This window comes from Dermochelys coriacea, chromosome 26 (assembly GCF_009764565.3).
Source record: "Dermochelys coriacea isolate rDerCor1 chromosome 26, rDerCor1.pri.v4, whole genome shotgun sequence".
NCBI lineage: Eukaryota > Metazoa > Chordata > Testudines > Dermochelyidae > Dermochelys > Dermochelys coriacea.
Window position 1 is genome coordinate 14075947 of NC_050093.1, and position 21436 is coordinate 14097382.

At 59.9% G+C, this 21436-nt stretch overlaps 1 protein-coding gene across 9 annotated transcripts in view; it reads right to left on the bottom strand.

Moving 5' to 3' along the window:
* Positions 1–1715: 1715 nt before the first annotated feature.
* Positions 1716–21436, bottom strand: part of CAMK2B (calcium/calmodulin dependent protein kinase II beta) — a 144433-nt gene continuing 124712 nt past the window's right edge. For 8 of the 9 annotated variants that reach the window (XM_038384710.1, XM_038384715.2, XM_038384713.2 and 5 more), the window contains 5 exons: positions 19198–19246; positions 9032–9107; positions 8675–8769; positions 7814–8048; positions 6566–7185 (listed from right to left, as the gene is read on the bottom strand). In XM_038384710.1, coding sequence (XP_038240638.1) covers positions 7816–8048; positions 8675–8769; positions 9032–9107; positions 19198–19246 — 453 coding nt within the window. In that variant the 3' untranslated portion in view covers positions 6566–7185; positions 7814–7815. Of the gene's footprint in view, positions 7186–7813; positions 8049–8674; positions 8770–9031; positions 9108–19197; positions 19247–21436 lie in introns of all 9 variants that reach the window. The other variant, XM_038384708.2, reaches the window with a different exon arrangement.

Genomic DNA, 21436 nt, shown 5'->3' on the forward strand with positions numbered 1-21436 from the left:
CAGAAAGAAAAGACAAGTGAGAAGCCCAGACAAAAGAACCAAAGAGAAAGCAAGAGGGAAATTCAGCAACAATCCACCGGCATTCAGGGGACAGACAAACAGCTCCTCGGTCTACAGCTGAGTAGTGAGAGGCTTGCTCTGAAAAGGGCATGCTGAAGAGCGATCCCCCCCAGTCCCCGGCAGCGCACAGAGGGTACCAAGGGCGCGCATGGAACACCTGCTTCCCCATGCGGCTGTGGAGGGCGCCCCCCACTCTGGGTTTGGTGCACAAGCAGCTGGAGGAAGCCCCCGGCCTCAGAATTCCCCCCTCTCCTCGCCTGAGCAGCCTATGCCCCCTGCCCGCCCCCAAAGGATATGCGGGAAAAGAGGGGGTGGGCGAGAGCAAAGTGAGGCCCAGTCCCTGGCTTCTCGCTGGGATCCAATGCGCTTGAGAGAGGGGCGCGGTGTAGGACTGGACGTCCCCCTCCCTGTGTTCTGTTCCCCTGCACTAGCCCTAGCCTTGGGTGGGGAACCACCCTCCGGGACACCCCTCCTGAGCCTTGTCTAGACCAGAGGTCAGCTTGTCCTGACAGTGCCCCACTGCTCCAGGCGGGTTGGCGATGCTGGGCAAAGCCCAAACTATGGGGTAGGGCTGGCAGCCACCCACTCCCTCTAAGAGCCCTGCTCTCTTTCAGCGCGGTGTCCGTGCTGGCTGGACGCACGCTGCTGAGTTGGTCCATTGCCCCTGCTGTTTCACTGTAGCCCCGGAGAGCCCTTCCTCTCCCATGGATCCAGCTTGGTGCCAGGGGGCCAGCAAGAGCCTGGCTCACTCACTGCACATACCAAGAAAATGCCCAGCTCTCTGCTCCCAGCACACCCCAAACCCCTCGGCACTCACAGGAACTGCTCCCTGCACTTTGCAGGGCCGGCCCTGGCACCAGCTGGGAGAGCAAAGGGGGACAGGCAGCCCATGCTGTGGGGCAGAATGCAGAGGCCTGCCCTCCCCCTGAGCCATGCTGCCTGCCTTGGTGACCCCCTCCCCCCGGCACAGGGCCCTGGACTATAACCCCACCACCAAGGTGCAGGAACCAAGTCAAGATGGCCACAGGGCTAGGTCCCAGCAGCCTTCTATGCAGGACACACCGGATGCCTGTTTGTCCCTGGCACAGGCAGCAGCCGGGTAGCCTGCCCTCCTTGCTCCTACCCGGGCCAGGACGGTGCAAATGGCCTGATCCAAACCTAACAGGGCTTGCGGGGGCTGGAGCAGCGGCCGAGGTGCCGATGCCATGCCATGTGCGCACGGCTGGCTCCTCTCCGAGCTAGGGCAGGATGGCCCTACAGAGCCGTGACACTGGTCCCCTACTCGCTCTCACCCCCTGCTCCAGCACTGCACCCCGCAGCTCCCCGCCAGCCACCCACCTCCCTGCAACTCCACCCGCTGTCCTGCCATGACTGAGGAGCCCCAGCCCATGCCCACAGTGGGTATAATGCCCAGGCTTCACTGGGGGTGGGGGTGTGCTCCCCGCCCGGGGTAGAGGTGGCACCTGGACGGGGTCGGGGGGAGCAGGCTGCTTGCTGAGAGCCCGACACCTGTGTCTGACCCTAGGGGATGGGCACAGGCTGGCAGTGGGTGCCCGGCGCTACAGACCAGCAGTGACGGGCTGCCGAGCGGAGGGCTCGCGTCCATGGAACCGGGTTTCAAATGGAGGATTTTTTTTTTATTTTTTTTTTTTGGTGCAAAACTTGGGCCAGGCCCAAGCTCTGTGTTTTGTGTCATGCACCATGGTACCGTAATACTCCTAATAATGGGCAGCATGGCGTTCTGGGCCATGCCGGAGAGGCCCTCCTAGAATTACCATAATACACCTAATAATGGACCATACATAACACCATGGGCCACGCCAGGGGCTCCTAGGCATTGCCGTAATGCACCTAATAACAGTGTCCAGAACCATGATACGATAATAAACCTAATAATGGACAGTACCTGGTACCATGATACCATAATACACCTAATAATGGCCCATACATAACACAAGGTCCTGGGCCATGCCAGAGCGGCTCCCCCCCTTCCTATCCTACCACGACCGTAATACACCTAATAATGGACCATAAATAATACTATAGGGTCCTGGCCACGCCACGGCTCCTAGTCACTACTGTAATACACTTTATAATGTACAGTACCTGGCACCATGCAGTCCTAGGCCATGCCAGGGGTCCCTAGGACTTCCATAAAACACCTAATAATGCACAGCACACAACACCATGGGGTTTTGGGCCATGCCATGGGCTCTTAGGCACTACTGTAATGCACCTAATGATGGACTGTGCCTGGTACCATGATATCGTAATACACCTAATAATGGACCGCGTATAACACGATGGGGTCCTGGGCCATGCCAGAGGGGCTCCTCTCCCTTTCCTACAACTACCGTAATACACCTAATAATGGAGCATGCATAACAACATGGGGTCCTGGGCCACACCAGGGGCTTCTAGGCATAACCGTAATACACCTAATAATGAACAGCACCTGGCACCATGCAGTCCTGGGCCATTCCAGGGGTCCCTAGGCAGTACCAAAAAACACCTAATAACGTACAGCGCACAACACCATGGGGGGCTGGTTCATGTCCCCGACTCTATGCCCGTTCCATGGAGGAGCTGAGGCAGCTCCCCCCTTTAGCGCCGGCATCCAGACCCCTGCTGTGTCAGCCAAGCTGGTGGCAGTCTCACCCACCCACCATCCTCCACAGCCTGAAAACCCAACCTTGTGGGGATGGCTTTCCAGGCTGCTGCACCGCCGTAGCGTCAGCCGGCCCTGCATCCGGGGCCAGCAGTGAGGTTAGCCCTGTGGACTGACTGATCCCAAGGGTAGGTCCTTCCACAGCTGTGGGCTCGGCCAGTGATGAGGGGGCCTGTCCAGTGAGTGCAGCCGGGACCCCAGGAGAATCTCTGCTCCTCCCTGTGGTGCCAGAGCTGGGACTGGAGGGGCAGCTCCACCCAGGGCTGTTGCTCATAGACAGAGCCAGGCAGGCCCACGACCCAAATGCCAGGGTCCTCATGAGGGGTTCGTGCTCCATTCGAGTGCTGCCCCAGGCAGGTGAAGGCTCAGTTGCTAGCAGGGCTCACTGCTCCGTGGCTCCCACCTTCCTCCATCAGCCTCCCACAAGGCGGCTGGCCCTTCCTGCGACTCGGCTGGGGAGAGGAGAAGGTGGTGAGCCTCCATGGCCTCCAGCACTCGCGCCTGGACGTCCAGCTGACAGCTCCGCTCTAGCCCAATGGAGTCACGGGCTCCATGCAGGTTCTCTGCTCTGTGCCATGCAGGCCGGCCGACTGGCAGAGAAGACTGGCTCCGTCTGCCCATCCCAGGAGAAGGGAAGGTGCCACATGCCGAGCCCCTCACCGGCAGTAGGCCCCGGCCGGGGCAGGTGCACAACACAGCCGGGAGCCCGTGGAGAGTCTCCGAGCAGCTGCTGCCGCCTGTCACGACCGCTCAGCACCAGCGACCAAGAGCCTGGGGAGTTTCTACTCGCCTTTGTCCTTCGTGGCTAGGACCCCAGAGCCCGGCTGACGTCCATTGGCAGCGTGCAGTGTGGGGAAGGGATGCACAGAGTGGCCCGGGGGGGGGGGGGTTGCTGTGAAACTCAGCGATTCCTCTAGGGCCAAGTCTGGGGGAAGGGAATTCTCTTCGTGGCGGTCGGCGGGTCAGCCAGGTGCAGCCCCAGGTTGCTCACCCCGCCAGCCACTGGGATGGCATCGAACGGGGCGACTGTCCTGGAAAGGCGAGTGGATCAAACGGTGGCCAGGTACGTGCTGCTCGTTGAAGGCACAGGGCCCATCGTGGGGCAGTTTCCCCACTGGTGAGAAGGGTTGAACCGGCCCCTTCAGGATCGACCTGTGGGCAGGTTGCCTAGAAGGTGGGTTCTCGCCCGGCGGCCCTGGGCCTCGTGGGTTCAACCAGCGGAAGATGCTGCATGGAGCGGACAGACGTGCCTCTCCCAGGCAAGGGGCAGTCTTGGTGCTCGGAGATGCTCTCCTTAAACCCAGGCTGCTGGGCAGTCTTTGTCTGTGGGGAGCGATCGCCCGAGGCAAGGAGACGCCAGGTCATGGTAACGACACCGAGACTAACAACTCTGCTCACACTGAGACACGACAAACAGCACGGAGATCGCCGCAGGCCCAGAGCATGCGGCCCCGGGACGGGAATGACCCCCCCAACCATACCCTCGGCTCGGCGCACGAGAGCCACTGTGCCGGCCTCTCGCGACGGGCCCTGCTTGCACGCAATCGCCCAGCATGGGCACAAAGCGCGCTCACGGCTGGCACCACGCAGGACCCAGCCCGCGAAGAGGAAAGGGCAGTTGGGGCCACTGGCTGGGGGGGAAGAGAAGTTGTGGGGGGGTTAGTTGGGGATGTGGTGCAGTTAGTTTCTCTAGCTGTAGCTCATCCCCCGGAGCCCCCTCCCAATAACAAAGGGAGGCCGAGCGTTACCGCTCCTGGTCAGCGCGGGTCCTCCCGGCCAGCCCCACAATCGACCCCCATTAACACAGTGCCTGTCCCATTCCCCATGCTCTGCCCCCTGATATAAACAATAACACCCGGATTGGCTTGCCACAATACACAGACCACCCCCCTGCACCCCATCCCCATGGGTCATGTGCCATCCTGTACTCGACCCCCATGAGGCCCATGCCCCATCCCCACAGAGCACACTGCACCCCCTATGCCCTATCCCCACAGGGCACGTGCCCCCACGCCCATCCTGTGCCTGATTCTCTCACCTGCTTCTTGCCTGGGTACTTTCATGCCAAATGGGCTTTGCCCCTTCCCAGGGCAGTTCTCCGCACTCTGCACGTCATGGCCAGTCATCTGGACCCATGGTGCCCCTCACTTCCACCGGGGAGTGCTGGCACCATGGGGCTGGAGCGACGTGTCCCCGGTTTGCTCCTCTAGGACTTCCTGCTGCCCTGTGAGCAAACTATACAATTCCCCTGGTCCTGACTGCCCATCACATCCCCCACCTGCCCCGTGCCCCCCACCCCGCCTCAACTGCCCCTGTCCTTCCCCTACTGCTCTGCCCACCACTGCCCCACCACCAGTCACACCCCTACTGCCCTGGCCCCTGCCTCACCCTGACCTACACCTGCCCCACCTGCTCACCACATCAGACCACCCCCTGCCTCCTGCCCCACCCTTACTGCCCCCACCTACCCCCAGCACCACCCCCAAAACCCAGTCACCTCCAGAAGCCCTGCCCACCTGCCTGTGACCCGTCTCTGTGCCCAAACTCTCTGCCCCCTGCTCATGCCATGGGAGGCGGGGATCCCTGAGCCATCCCATGTGTGCCAAGCCGGCCCAGGGAGTCAGGAGCCACAGGCTCCGTCCCTGCCTCCCACACCAAACCTGGGCTTGCCTCGCGGGTGCCACATGGCTCCAAGGACCCCACTGAGCGAGCCCTGCCAGGGCACACGCCCAGCCCCATCCCACACAGCCAGCGGCCCAGCTGGGAGCAAGGCTGCAGGGCTCCAGGAATGAGCCCCCTGCCCAAGACCTCAGTGGTGCCAGGATCTTCCCCAAAGGCCACATGAACTGGGACCTCTGGAGCGCGCCCCATGCGGGTACGTCACCTGGCACTCACACGGCCCACGGGCACAGCAGGCCACGGCAGCAAATGGGACAAGGCCGGGCTCACCAACACGCTGAGGGGCTGTAAGCCCAGCTGGCTCCACAGAGCAGAGCTCGGGCGCTGACGAGGGGATGAGCCCACCGTTGGCCCCTTGTGCCCGTTCAACACCCCCGCCCCAGCCTGTCCCCTTTCCCCCTACCTGTGACTCAGCCCAGACTGTCCAGCCAACCCCTCTCTGGGAGAGGGGTCAATCGAACATCCCGGGGGCAGCAGTGGCAAGGGGCTGAGCTGGGATGGGGGGGCACCTGCTCATTGAACATGGACAGGGCGAGGAGGAGGAGGCGACCCTACCCAGCCAGAAGCCCATGCCCCTGGCAGATGCAGCAGGCACGTGGAAGGGCAGCTCGGCCCCTCGCTCTTGAGGGAGTCCAGCCCTGTGTCGGTACTGACATCCCCCAGAGCCCATGCCTTCGAGCAGGAGACAGGACCAGAGAAACCCCCGTTCGGTTTCCTCTCCCCTGCGGCCGCTGGGGGAGCAGGATTGGCCCTGCCGCACTCAGCGCTCCACTTAGGGCCTCCCCGCCCTCCCCGTCCCTCTGGAAATTCAGTGTCCAGCAACAGCCAAGAGAGAGGCCTTGGCGTGTCACCCCCGTGCCAGGCCTCCAAGCTCCGCCACTCCCCACCGCCTCGGGATCGTCCCTGAGCAAATCCTGGCACAGCCACACCACCAGCAGGCGAAGGGGTTGGGGAGTGGGTTCAACTCACAAGATCTGGGCCTTGGCAAGAATTTGGCATATCTCCACTTCACGACACCCCCTTCTCCACCCCCTGGTCGGCGGTGTATAGGGAAAGCCAGCTGTTGGCTAGCGGGGGGCCGGGGTGGGCATCCAGCCCAGCAAAGCCATGGCTCCAGCGACCAAACCCACCAAAGAAGAAACGAACGAGGCGTCCGAAGAATAGTAATATCATCGTCATCGTCATCAGAACAATCCACAAGCACAACTAGAAGGGGAAGATCCGGGGAAGCCCGAGCGCTGTCGAGGAACGGTTCGAAAAACGGTTCCGCTGTCGAGGAACGGTTCGAAAAACAGGTCACAGATGTCCAAGCGCAAACACGACCACGGGACACGACCACGGGGAAGGTCCATGCTTCGACAGAGAATGCAAGTCGTCTCAGCGGAGCGCCGCTCAGTGCGGGGGCGGGCAGCGCGGGGGGCGGGCGGCGCGGGGCTTTGGAAGAAAGGTTTGTATCGGAGTTGGAACATTTTCATCGCAACACCTGTTCACCTGGCTGGACGGACACGGGGGGGGGGGGGGAGAAGAAGGGGCGGCTGGGTCTGGAGAGGTCACGGCAGGGCTTGGGCTCGGGGCGGGGTTGATTGGTTTTTTTTTTGTTGTTGATTTTTTTTGTTTGTTTTGTTGGGTTTTTTTCTGCAAACACAGGCACTGGAAACGGGCAGGGGGAGGGGGGACACGTGCATGCGGGCGCGTGCTTGGCACTGCTGCTCCCGGCTAGCGGCTCAGCTCAAATCACCGTCTCCTTCGGGATGAAACCAAAACAGCCAGCGGTAGCTCTGCAAGACACAAACACACACATGCTGTGGGCCGTGCCTGCCCCGCAGAGCCCGCCCCGGGACAGCCCCCGGTGGAGACGCCACGGGAGGCCACAGGAGTTCTGCCGGCACAGCCGCACTGGCCGCAGAGCTGCGTCTACACCAGAGTTTGGCTGGCGTAGCAGGAGGGGAGTTTTGTCACTCTCCTGGCCAGCAGAGCATCCTAGTGTAGACCGGGCCTGTGACTAGCTGCTCCTGCTGGGGGCTTCCACCAGAACCAGACCTGCTGACCCACCCCGTCGAGGGTCCCTCCTCATGGACACAGCCCCGTACGCAGAGGGATCTCTGCCAGCCCAAAGCAGGGCTGGATCAGCAGGGGCTGGTTCTGGTCTCACTTTCCCCAGAGCAGCACTATCGGTGGCCGGCGGGGAGGGGACAATGTTATACAGTGGGTTAGGTTGCGGGGGGTGGGTGGGGGGTGTTTCTGTTCTGGTCCCACCGTTTCCAGAGCAGCACCGTGGAGAGGGGAGGCCGGGTTGGGTCAGGGAGGTTCTGGTTCTGGTCTCACCGTCCCTGGAGCGGCACCGGTGGGGGTGGGGGTGAGGGTGGTCCACCCAGCGGGCGGGGGCCGCTCGGGCCCTGGCCTCACCTTCACTGCAGCGGTGCCACGGGCGCCCCCGAGCAGTGGAAGTGGACGTTCTGCCACTTGCCGTCGCGGCGGTGCCAGACGCGGGTCTCCTCGGACTGGCTGGTGCGGGGGCGGCCCTGCCCGTCGATGTACTGCGTCAGGCGGATGTAGGCGATGCAGGCGGCGTCCTCCCCGATCACGTGCACGTGGGGGTTCAGGATGGTCGTGTGGATGGGCTTGTTGTTTTTGGATAACACTGGGGAGGCAGAGAGCCTCTGTGAGCCGGGGGGGCAGCCTGCACCCCCGGGCCAGAGGGACGGGCCCAAGGGACCAGCGATGAGCCCAGGGAACGCGATTACAGCCTGGGCAGGTCCTGGGGGGTCCTGGGGTGGGAGCAGGTCATGGGGGACCCTGGGGTGGGGGCAGCTCTTGGAGGATCATGGGGAGAGGGCAGGTCTTGGGGGCAGGGCTGTGGTGAGGCCCACTGAGTCAGAGCCAGGAGGTGAGGGGTCTTGGATAAGTCTTGCTCTGAGCATCAAATCAAGGGCCAGGGCCCAGCCAGAAGGACCCTGGGTGCTGAGCTGGGTTGGGCTGACAGGACCCCTGGGCGCCAAGCCAGGCCAGCCAGCAGGACCTCCGCACGCCAAGTGGGGCCAGAGGGCAGGTCCCCCCAAGTCCTGTGCCGTGCTGGCCGATACGACCACGGGGCACTGTGCTGGGCCGGCTGCCCGGGCACTGACCAAGTCCGGCCAGCAGGACCCCGAACCCTGCGCTGGGCTGGCCAAGGTGAGCCTGGAGGCCGAGCTGGGCCGGCCAGCGGCACCCCTGGGTGCAGGGTCCGGGGGGCCCAGCCTGGCCCTGGCAGCGGGCACGCTCACTCACAGTTTTCGAAGTAGAATCGGTGGAAGTCCATCCCCTCGACCAGGTTGCCCAGGGCTTCGGGTTCGAATGACGTCAGGCCTGGGTCGCAGATCTTCCTAGAAGGGAAGAGTTGGGCGATGAGCGACCGGGCCAGGCGCCTGGCAGTGCCCCAGCCCCAGCCAGAGAGAACCCGCTGCCCCTCCACCGAGACCCCCACGCCGGCCTGGTGCCCATCTCCCTGCCCGCCCGGCGGGTGGGGCCCCTGCCTCCTCCCCCACCTGGGCTTGGCTCTCAGCATGGCCTGAGGCTGGGGGGGGGGCCTTGCCCAGGCCGCCTGCAGGGCCCCGCACCCAGCACCGCTCGGCCCCGGGGACTCACGCGTAGGCCTCGAAGTCCCCGTTGTTCACGGCCTCGATCAGCTGCTCGGTGATCTTGATGATTTCCTGCTTGCGGGCTGCAGGGAGGAGAACAGGGGGTGTCAGCAGGGGGTGGGCACCGGGGGGAGCCCGGCTGTTACCGGTGGGTGGGCTGACTCATCGCAACCCACCGTCTGCTGGTTCGGGGCAGAGCCCAGCACACGGGGCCCGCCCCCCTTCTGCCCTGGCAGAGGCGCTGTGTGAGTGTGTGTGTGTGTGTCTGGGGTCGCATATGGGGGGCGCCCGCTCTGGGACTGCCTGGTGGGCACCCCCAGGGCTTCTGCCTCCAGGGCCCAAAACCGGGCAGTGCCCAGCAGAGCAGCATACCCTGAAAAACCAGTCAGCTCAAGCCCCTTCCTCATACCCTCCCGGCCCAGCCCCATAGTCCTCCTGCACCCCATGCCCACAACCCCCCCTCGCCCCATGCCCGCCCCCCATCACTGTGAAGCAGACCTGGGGGGAGGAAGGGGCCCTGGGAGAAGCCCAGGTGACCCATTTAGCTCAGCGCCCATGCATTATGGCTCCTCGGAGCAGCGTTTCGGAAACTTCTGGCCTGCCCCCCGGCATCCGTTTCCTGCCCCTGGGCCCCCTGGGGATCCCCCCTCCTTCCCCACAGGCCCGGCAGCCGGCCAGCCCTGCCCCTTGTGCTCTACTGTGCTGGGGCAGAGTGGAGCTGAGCCTCTCCGGGGGGCAGGGGCTGGCGTCAGGGCATCCCGCCCCGCTCCCAGTCACAGCGGGGCGAGGGAGGGGGGATGCAGGCCCTGAGACACTTCAATCCAATGCAGTGGGGGGTTCTAGTCTAACCCCTCTCTAGCTGGCGCCCCCGGCCTTGAAGCTCCTGGGGGCCTGGAGCCTGCCCCAGAGGGGCTCTTCTTGCCAGGCACCCCGGTTCCCCTTTCTCTTGCTGTCTGGCCATGGTCCCTGCTCGCCCACAGAACAGCCCAGCTGGGGGAAGGGCTCCAAAATACACGGGAGGTACACCAGGCATCAATGCCAGCGGGGTGAGCGCTCACTCGGTGCCAAGGCAGAGCGTGTCCCACCTGCAGCGGGCAAGGGTTGGGGGCCAGCTGGCCTGCATGGAGGAGTTACACAGTCATGGCCCGTCTCATCCGGGCTCCTGGCTGCATCAGTGGCCAGCCCCAGATGGTTCAGCAGAAGCCAACAGTGGCAGATGGGGGCTAATCCGTCTCCCACATAAGTCGCCCTCCATCCCTGAGTTAATTCAAATTCCTGTCCTGCCACATCAGCTGTGGCTAATCGTCCTTGGCACCCAGCAGAGCCTTCAGGGGAAGGGAATACTCTGTCCCCACCCCAGCCCGCTCCAGAGACTCCCCAAATCCTTCCCTGGCCCCAGCCAAACCAGCCCTTACCTGGGAGCCTGCCAGCCATGCCTGCTCCTCCCTGGTCCGCTCCCCACCCCTGGCTCAGCGCTAGCTGCCGGGCATGGCAGCTCCCATTCCCCATGTCTGCCCCTATCGTCCAGCCCTGTAAACGATCCGTGCCGGGGCTCCCGGGACACCCGACTCTCCAGCGGCTGGGCAGGAGCCCAGAGCCCAGCACTCAGGGGAAACAAGCGTGAACCGTCAGCACCTGAACTGAGCAAAACTCTCCTCCTGCCAGCATACATCCGTGCCAACACTCCTCAGTACTGACCCCCAGCCCCCCCTGCTATCCCAGCCCTCGGCTCCCCACACAGCTCTGCTGATGCCCCTCAGTCCTGACCCGCAGCCCCCCTGCTATTCCAGCCCTCGGCTCCCCACACAGCTCTGCCGATGCCCCTCAGTCCTGACCCGCAGCCCCCCTGCTATTCCAGCCCTCGGCTCCCCACACAGCTCTGCCGATGCCCCTCAGTCCTGACCCGCAGCCCCCCTGCTATCCCAGCCCTGGGCTCCCACACAGCTCTGCTGATGCCCCTCAGTCCTGACCCGCAGCCCCCCTGCTATCCCAGCCCTGGGCTCCCCACACAGCTCTGCTGATGCCCCTCAGTCCTGACCCGCAGCCCCCCTGCTATCCCAGCCCTGGGCTCCCCACACAGCTCTGCCGATGCCCCTCAGTCCTGACCCACAGCCCCCCTGCTATCCCAGCCCTGGGCTCCCCACACAGCTCTGCCGATGCTCCTCGGTCCTGACCCAGCAGCCCTCTCTGATATCCTCGCTCTGCCCCCCACTCTGCCAGTGGCCCTCCATGCTGCCCTGCCAGCCCACTGGTTCCCACTTGGGCATTGCGGATGGGTTTGGGCTCCGTGCCAGGAGAGCACACACTGAGACCCAGCCCCGGGGCAGCTGCCAGGGCAGATTTCAGGGCTGGAGGTGGATCCAAGCTGGGTGACTGAAGTCGAGCCGCAGCCCCCACTCCCCAAGCCCCACTACTTACGCTGGGGAGGCAGAGGGTTCGTGACAGCTGGAGATGGGCAGGGCTGGCTGATGGCAGTGTCCGGGGGCCCGGAGCCCCTTCTCACCGTGTTCAAAAGGTCAGAGAACCTGGCGGCTGGGCCGGGAAGGCCGAGAGATGGGTGAGAAGATGCAAGGAATGGAAAAGTGAGACGGGGAGGAGCCCAGGGAAAGACGGGATTCACCTGACCTGGGATGCATGCCCTCCCCGCCAGACCCAGTCACGGCAGCACCGAGGCCGGGTGGAGCCCCTAGGGCACGAGTCTCTCCCCAGCACCTTCCGGCTGAGCAGAGGAGCCGAAAAGGGGAGAGCGCTGGTTGTTTTTACATTCAGAAATCCAGCTCTCTGGAGCGCAGACCACGCAGGACTGTGATCGAGGTGCCAGGGAGGGGTTCGGGAAGGGGAGGGCTGGTGAAAGCCCCCCGTTGTTGTTTATGGCCCTAGTAATCCACTGGGGACTGCATGTTCCTGGCTCCCCTCGGTGCCCGACCTGCAGGGATGAGTTTGTTCCAGCCCCAGCTGGAGAGTTTTAGCTGAAGCTCGCGTTTCAGCTTTGGAAGGCCCCGGTGCTGGACACAAATGGCCCCTCTTTGGTGGGAGATGTGGCCCCAAGACCCCCCACCACCAAAGAGAGCACCACCGAGTCAGGGACGAGCCTGCTTCTAAAGGCAAAAACCAGCAGGAGAAGCCTTGATACCTGCCCTGCCGGCCCTTGGCACCATGCTGGAAAGGAGTGAGGGGCACCAGCCCTGACCCCCTCATCCCCGCAGTGGGGTGGCTTATCGGGAGCAGAGCGACCCGCATTCGGCTTTGCTCCAACTGTGTGCAGGGCTTGTGGCCCAGCATTGCCAGGTGGGTGCTGTGATCGCTGTGGCACTCAGTTCTGCAGTGGGCGTGGGCATGGGCACATCCTGTTGCCGTTTAGCCCAGCGAAGGGAGGCCGGAGCCCAGCTCCTAGCCCGGGCACCATTCGGCAGTGGTGAAATGAGGGTGGCGGGTGCCTATGTTGGAACCTAACCAGCCTTGGCTTGGTGAGGGGCTGCGGTGGGCAGAACCGCACCAGAAGGGGCCCGGTTCCTTTCAAGCCAAAGGAGCCAGAGCATGTCTAGAGACCCCTGCTTTGGCCCGGAAGAGGGACAGTGATTGGGTCCCGCTGGAAAACCCTGGGGCCCGTTGCTTGCCCGTTGGCTGCCCCAGGATGGTGGGCTCAAGGCTAAGGGCAGGGGAGTCCCCACAAGCCATGCCCAGCTCGGCCTCCACACACAGGGCACAGAACAAACGCCCGGCGCTCAGACCAGGAGCCCCGAAAGAAGCGAGCGAAGGGGCAGATGAGCCATAGTCCCCACCGCACGCAGCCGGGAGGCACCCGACGGGCGACTTCTCCCGGTCCTGGCGGCCACAGAAACACACACAGCGCTTCCAGTGCCGAGCCGCAGGCCCCCGAGCCCTGCTACTTACGCTGGGGAACAAGAGGGTTCGCCACGGTTGGAGACGGGCAGGGCTGGCTTACGGCAGGCCGCGGCCCCTCAGCGTCCGGGGGCCCAGAGCCCTTCCTCACCGTGCTTAAAATGTCAGAGAACTTGGTGGCTGGGATGAGACAGATGAGAGAAGGATGAGGAGACAGGTGGAATGGAAGCGTGACGGAGAGGAGGAGTGCGGGGAAGAGCCTGGAGCTGCGGGGAGGCCAGGGGGCTTTTCGAGTTGACTGGCCCAGCCGCACTGGTTCCGATAGCCAGCGTGCCCTGCGTTCTGCCTATGACTCTGGGGAACGGGACTGGTCTGTGGTTTAGTGTCAGGGCTCCCTAGGGGGCTGAGAGCCAAGAACGCCTGGCTTCGAACCCCAGCCCTGCAACGGACTCGCTGCATGACTTGGGCCGGGCGCATGGCGGTACCTTGCCATTCTGGGGATGGTAATGATTAGCCCGCCCCCTCTTTTGCTCTGTGTCTGTACAGCGCCTGGCGCAGTGGGGTCCTGGGGCATGTGGACGTGCCGGTAATACAAATAATAACAGTGACCTCTCGTGCACAACGAGTCTGGAGGTTGGTACTGGGACGATCAATAGAAGGGAGCGATCCTGGCAAATCCAGCTTATAATGCTGCTGTTTGGAGGGGCGCAAGGCAGCACGGGGCTAAGCCAGCAAACAAGTTCCCAATGAAGCGGGGAGAGAAATGCTCAGCTCTGCTCCCCTGGGGTTTAGGGAAGAGTTCAGGCAGCATCCCAGGGAAAATGCCGGTTGACTTCAGACAAATACTGCAGGAACAGGCCGTTCCGATCGTGCTGGGGAGGGCAGGCAGCATGGCAGGGGCTTTAAAGCGAGTCTGGCAATGTTTGCTCCTGGGGGCAGGTGATTACCAAGAAAGGCTCAGCTTTCCCGCCACAGGCAGCACCTTCCTCGTGGTGGTGGTTGCAGAGAAAAGCTTGGCAAGTAACCTAAAGGCTCAGAAACCAGGCGGCAAAGAAATGGAGCCCAACCTCCATTGGGTCTTTTTTTTTTAAACCTCAGTCCGGTCTGACGAGGCCACGTTCCGGATTCTGAGGGCCTGGCTCATCCTGTTTAATTGTCTCACGCCAGCAGCCCTGCAACGTGAGCGTCTCTGGGAGCCAGGCCTTTCAGGAAAACTGCACCCATTGCAAGACTCGCTCTCAAACCATGAGAGACGGCAGATACAACCCTTATCTCTTTAGCTTGGCTCCTGGACACCGGGACCTCCTGCCCAAGCCCCAGGGGACAGTCATCTGCAGGGCTGATGTTCTGCCACAGACGCTGATGTTCTGCCACAGAAGCCCCGGTCACACCCGCTACTTACGCTGGGGAGGTGGAGGGTTTGTGACAGCTGGAGATGGGCAGGGCTGGCTGGTGGCAGGTTGCAGCCCTTCAGCGTCCGGGGGCCCGGAGCCCCTCCTCACTGTGAATAAAATGTCAGAGAACCTGGCAGCTGGGACACGACAGACAAAAGAATGGAGAGAAGGATGAGAAAACAAATGGAATGGAAAAGCAGCAGACAGGAGGAAAGCAGGGGAGGAGCAGGTGTGGGAGGAGGATCTGTATTGATTTCCAAGAGCAGGGCTTCCCCGGTGCTGTCAGGGACAGGGAGCAAGGCTATGGACTCCACGGCGCTAATTTCCCTCTAAGGACCCTTCGGTATTAATATCAAAACCAACCTGCCGTGGCGAAGCCCCTCGGTGCCACAAGGGGCTAGCCCAGGTCGTCGCCTTGCGGCAGGAGAAGGCTGGATTCGTCCTCCAGAACCCACCCCTGCATCCCAGTCTGGGCAAGGGGTGGGGGGCAGGCGACGGTCAGAAAGGAAAGGCTCCTGGGGCACTTCACTGTGTCGAGATGAACGCCTAACATGCTAAATGCAGACCACGCTCCAGTGCTGCCCAGTGCAGCTGAGCGGGCACAAAGGGGCCACAGGCAGGCACCCCCGGGTGCAGGCAGCCCCTCTGCTCAGGCACAGGGCTCTGTACCAGCTGCCGGCAGCGTGGAGACCGGAAGGGACATGGCAGGAGCAGAGAGCAGTGCAGCAATTTTGCACCCTTTGCAAAGGCCCAGAGGCTGGGGTGCAATTTAGGGCAGCCTTAGCTTGCTCCGGGGTGGGGTGGAGGGGATGTATCTGCCCCTGCAGCCGCTGAACAAGGCAGAGTGGCTGGGGTTACTCCCTGCCCTCTAGGTGCCCTGTCCTTGGCACGGCTAGCCATTATAATCCCCTCCCTAACCTGGATCCCGGGCAAGTCCTGCCCTGCGTCCACCCGCACGACAGCCAGACCCAACACAGCTCTCCTGCCGGAGCTTGGCAATATCCTGCTTCCCGGCTGCGTCCCCGTCGGGCACTGACTGTGGGCCCCTGGGCCTGCCTGATGCCCCACACGAGATGGCAAAGCTCCACGAGTTCCCCCCGGGGACAAGACAGGGTGGTTCCCCCAGGATGTTTTCTAGTGCTCCGGCCACGAGGCCACATGGGATGGGAGAGTGGCTGGACGGGCTGTGTAGGAGCCAGCCCTGCACCCCCAGGACGAGCAGCCGAGGTGACTTATACAGGGCGAGAGGAGATGGGCTGTACCAGGGCTCTTGGCTGGGGGAGAGCGAGTGGATACAGCAGGAGAGGGATAGATCCCAGGGAAAGGAGGAACACTGGGTTTCACACCGCGGGCTGGGGAGAGATGACAGAGTGGAGCCCTGAGGGGGCGTGAATACAGAGAGAGACACTGAGGCCCCAGGCTGGGAGCCAGGACTCCTGGGTTTTACACCCGGCTCTGCTCCTGACTCCCTAGGTGCTCTGTGGCACTGCCCGCTCTCTGACGTGGGGCTGGTGACCCAGAGCCCTGCCAGAGGCTGCGGGGAATGCTGGCTGGGATCCCGCAGCCCAGGTACCAAGGGCGCAGGAGCTGCGGAACGGCAGAGAAAATTGGTTTGAAAACCAAGCCCCGAAGCCCTGCAGGAAAAGGGGACGTTGGCCTGGATCCCTGGGGGAGTCTCAGCTCGGGCCAGCCCAGCGCCGGCTGGGAACAGGAGAGGAGCCCAACGGCAGCCACACTGGCATGCAGCAAGCTCCAGCCCAGGGCATGCAGAGGGACTCTGGCCCAGCCCAGCCCGCCCCCCAGGGCACACAAATAGCGCACCCTGTCCCAGACCCCCCAGCACACGCAGCGCGAGCCCCGTCCCAGAACCCCCCACCCCCGGCACACACAGACCGAGCCCCATCCCAGAACCCCCCCAGCACACGCAGACCAAGCCCCAACCCAGAACCCCCCACCACTGACAGACACAGAGTGAGCCCCATCCCAGATTCACCCCCTTGCCCGCGGCACACGCAGAGTGAGCCCCGTCCCAGAATCCCCACAGGTTCCACATTCCCAGCTTCTGGCAAACAGAGGCTAGGGACACCATCCTTGCCCATCATGGCTAATAGCCATTGATGGACCTAGCCTCCATGAATTTATCTAGTTCTTTTTTGAACCCTGTTGTAGTCTTGGCCTTCATAACATCCTTTGGCAAGGAGTTCCACAGGTTGACTGTGCGTTGTGTGAAGAAATACTTCCTTTTGTGTGTTTTAAACCTGCTGCCTATTAATTTCCTTTGGTGACTCTAGTTCTTGTGTTATGAGAAGGAGTAAATAACACTTCCTGATTTACTTTCTCCACACCAGGCATGATTTTATAGACCTCTATCATATCCCCCTTTAGTCATCTCTTTTCCAAGCTGACAGGTCCCAGTCTTGTCAATCTCTCCTCATATGGAAGCTGTTCCATCCCCCTAATCATTTTTGTTGCCGTTTTCTGAACCTTTTCCAATTCCAATGTATCTTTTTTGAGATGGGGCAACCACATCTGCACACAGTATTCAAGATGTGGGTGTACCATGGATTTATATAGAGGCAATATGACATCTTCTGTCCTATTCTCTATCCCTTTCTTAGGTTTCAGAGTAGCAGCCGTGTTAGTCTGTATTCACAAAAAGAAAAGGCGGACTTGTGGCACCTTAGAGACTAACAAATTTATTTGAGCATAAGCTTTCGTGAGCTACAGCTCACTTCATCGGATGCATTCAGTGGACAATACAGTGGGGAGATTTATATACACAGAGAACATGAAACAATGGGTGTTACCATACACACTGTAAGGAGAGTGATCACTTAAGGTGAGATATTACCAGCAGGAGAGCGGGGGGGGGGGGTGGGGGGGAAGGGGATGGGGGAACCTTTTGTAGTGATAATCAAGGTGGGGCATTTCCAGCAGTTGACAAGAACGTCTGAGGAACAGCAGGGGGTGGGGACGGAGGGAGGGGGATAAACATGGGGAAATAATGACAGGTTTCAGAGTAGCAGCCGTGTTAGTCTGTATTCACAAAAAGAAAAGGAGTACTTGTGGCACCTTAGAGACTAACAAATTTATTAGAGCATAAGCTTTCGTGAGCTACAGCTCACTTCATCGGATGCATCCGATGAAGTGAGCTGTAGCTCACGAAAGCTTATGCTCTAATAAATTTGTTAGTCTCTAAGGTGCCACAAGTACTCCTTTTCTTCATGGGGAAATAGTTTTACTTTGTGTAATGACCCATCCACTCCCAGTCTCTATACAAGCCTAAGTTAATTGTATCCATTTTGTATCACCTTCAGCCCCCAACTAAAACCTCTCCAACGCATCATCAAGGATCTACAACCTATCCTGAAGGACGACCCATCACTCTCACAGATCTTGGGAGACAGGCCAGTCCTTGCTTACAGACAACCCCCAACCTGAAGCAAATACCCACCAGCAACCACACACCACGCAACAGAACCACTAACCCAGGAACCTATCCTTGCAACAAAGCCCGTTGCCAACGTGTCCACATATCTATTCAGGGGACACCATCATAGGGCCTAATCACATCAGCCACACTATCAGAGGCTCGTTCACCTGCGCATCTACCAATGTGATATATGCCATCATGTGCCAGCAATGCCCCTCTGCCATGTACATTGGTCAAACTGGACAGTTTCTACGTAAAAGAGTAAATGGACACAAATCAGATGTCAAGAATTATAACATTCAAAAACCAGTCGGAGAACACTTCAATCTCTCCAGTCACTCGATTACAGACCTAAAAGTTGCAATTCTTCAACAAAAATAACTTCAGAAACAGACTCCAACGAGAGACTGTTGAATTGGAATTAATTTGCAAACTGGATACAATTAACTTAGGCTTGAACAGAGACTGGAAGTGGATGGGTCATTACACAAAGTAAAACTATTTCCCCAAGTTTATTCCACCCCCCACTGCTCCTCAGACGGTCTTGTCAACTGCTGGAAATGGCCCACCTTGATTATCACTACAAAAAGTCCTCTCCCTCCCCCCTCCTGCTCTCCTGCTGGTAATAGCTCACCTTAAGTGATCACTCTGGTTACAGTGTGTATGGTAAAAAAGAAAAGGAGGACTTGTGGCACCTTAGAGACTAACAAATTTATTTGAGCATAAGCTTTTGTGAGCTACAGCTCACTTCATCAAATGCATCCACAAGTACTCCTTTTCTTTTTTGCGAATACAGACTAACACGGCTGCTACTCTGAGAAGTGTGTATGGTAACACCCATTGTTTTATGTTCTCTACGTATATAAATCTCCCCACTGTATTTCCCACTGAATGCATCCGATGAAGTGAGCTGTAGCTCACGAAAGCTTAGGCTCAAATAAATTTGTTAGTCTCTAAGGTGCCACAAGTCCTCCTTTTCTTTTTATCCCTTTCTTAATGATTCCCAGCATTCTGTTCGTTATTTTGGCTGCCACTGCACATTGAGTGGATGTTTTCAGAGAACTCTCCGCAATGACTCCAAGATCTCTTTCTTGAGCAGTAACAGCTAATTTAGACCCCATCGTTTAATAGGTATCGTTGGGACTCACCCATGGAATTCAGCTCCTGGTCCTCTCCTCTGACTCCTGCCAGTTCTGAGCAGCGGCAGTGCCCCATTCTGGGGGAACCCCCCCAAACTGCCCCTAGATCCCACTAGATTGAAGTGTCTCTGGTTCAGTGTCCCCTCTCCTGTCTCAGCCCCCTTGTCTTCCCCAGTCCCCCCCACTTGGCCCCCATTCTGCCCCCTCGCTGGGCAGCTCCCAGCCGACCCCACAACCGCCCTTCTCCTGGCTGATCACTCAAGGCTGCTAACGCAGAGACGCCAGCTGGTGGGCACTGCCTGCCACACCTTGCTGCCCGGCCAGCCCAGGGGGGCACCTGGCTGGCTGATGGCGGGGCTGTTACCTTTCGTGTCCTCGTCCTCTATGGTGGTGTTGGTGCTGTCGGACGATTCCTGCGAAGACAGGCGGGAGAGGGAGAGAGACCAGAGAGAGTGTTAGGCAGGGCAGGGCCAGGGTCCACCAGTGTCCAGGCCAGAGCCACGGCCTCAGCACAATCCACGAGCCTTGTCCTGTGTCTGCCCCATACGTGGCCCCTCTGGGAGTGGCCTATTAGGGTCCCGCGCCTGCCCAAGGCTCTTGAGCCGGGAGTGATGCTCATCAGCACTGTGATTTGGCAACCCCCTTCAGTACCCCCCCGTCACGGAGTCCCCGGGCGATGCTCTGGACCTGCTCCCTACGAAGCCAGGCACGACTCTAGGGGAGTCTCCTTTCTGGGAGCAGACTGTCTGCAGGACACACAGCTCACACAACTGCCACCTTCCTGAGTCTGACCTCGGAGAATTTGGCATCCTCTGCCCCTCCGTGTGCTTCCCACAGCCAGTCTGCCCAGGTGGGCTCCTGGGGAAGCCAGAGGATCCTGCCCCCCAACTTCACAGTCAGACGTGACTCTCAGTCAGCCAGGAACACAGAAGGTTTATTAGACGACAGGAACACGGTCTAAACCAGAGCTTGTAGGTGCAGAGAACAGGACCCCTCAGACAGGTCCATTTTGGGGGGCAGTGAGCCAGACAACCCCATCTGCACTTCACTCCATGTCCCCAGCCAGCCCCAAACTGCAACTATCTCCAGCCCCTCCTCCTCTGGGCTTTGTCCATTTCCTGGGCCAGGAGGGCACCTGATTCCTTCGTTTTCCAACCCCTTTAGCTCTCACTTTGCAGGGCGGAAGGGCCCAGGCCATCAGTTGCCAGGAAACAGGGTGTCAGCCATTCTCTGTGTCCAGACCCCTGCACACACCTGCCCTCTAGGGCTCTGCAATGATCATACACCCTTATCCCACCACCTAGATTTTTAAGAATTGCATAGGGGAAACTGAGGCACCCCCACAATATTCGGAGGAAACATTAAGAACAGTCCCGCTTCGTCACATCTCTCCCCCTTTCGAGACCGAACTGAGCGGGGTCACTTTAGCTGGTGATCTGGGGAAGTTCGAAGCCACCAACGTTCCCATGGATGCCCCAGCATCTCTCCCGTTCCTTGGTGGGAGTTACACCAGGCCCTTCCAGTTTCATGCCCTCCCTTAGGTTGGGAGCGGTCGATAGCACTCGCATGCCGCATGTGGGAAGGTTTATGCGGCCCGTGCCCTTTTGCCACCCCAAAACCCCTGGGGTCAAACTGGGATCGGGTCTTCTCCCAGCACTCCAGTCTGGAGGCCTGCAATTCGGGCTCTCTTGGTTAAGAGCCCCCATCTTGACCTGGGCCACAGACTGTTCACTTACAGAACTAGCATGGAGACATCCCTTTCTCAACAACCTTGTCTCCCCAACAAGCTGGCCAAACACAGCCACTTGGTTAGAGGACTGTTTAACTTTCTTAACAGCTTTCACTCCATCTAAGACCTTCTCAAAGCTATCCACACTGGATCCTCCAACAGGACAGTCAAGTGGCTTCATTCACAACAGAAACTTTCTGGCTGTTAGGAACTGAAACTTTCTTGATTAAATCACTTTCACACCCTTCAGCTGCACTAATCTGCTTGCAAAGACTCCATGAGGATTCCTTTCCCTAGGGGCTTTTCTATGTAACAATTCACCCTTCACAGAAATTCTGCCCTTACCCTCGTTACCTAGGGCTTGCTCTAGAGGAACACTTCCCTGAGCAACAGCAGACTCTTTCTGGGTCTCACTTACATCCAGAATCACCTCTGGCCCATCAGGCAGATTCCTACACAATCCCCCTTCAGGCAAACTCTCAGACTCCCTAGATAAAAGGTTAGAAGCCTTCTCCTTCCCTTTGCCACACACAAGTTCAGGAATCTTTTCCTGCTTGCTACAGGTTTCCACACCCTCAGTAGGTAACACAATCAAATCACCTTTCTGCTCTCCTTGTGCCCTGGCTAGGATCTCACTCTGATTAGACAGAGTTGCTACACCCTTTCCCAGCCACACACTAGCAAAAGGCAAAATACAAGCACCAGAATTGTCTGGGATTTTACATAGACGCTAACTGGATGCGACCTAGTTACAGGGCCAGTCTCCCGAGCAGATACAAACTTAGGACCATTCCCTTCCTGGGCTTTAGCTGAATCCAGAACCAACTCTGAGACAACTGCACTATTCTCAGCCATCACAGGCTGAAAGGCCCCT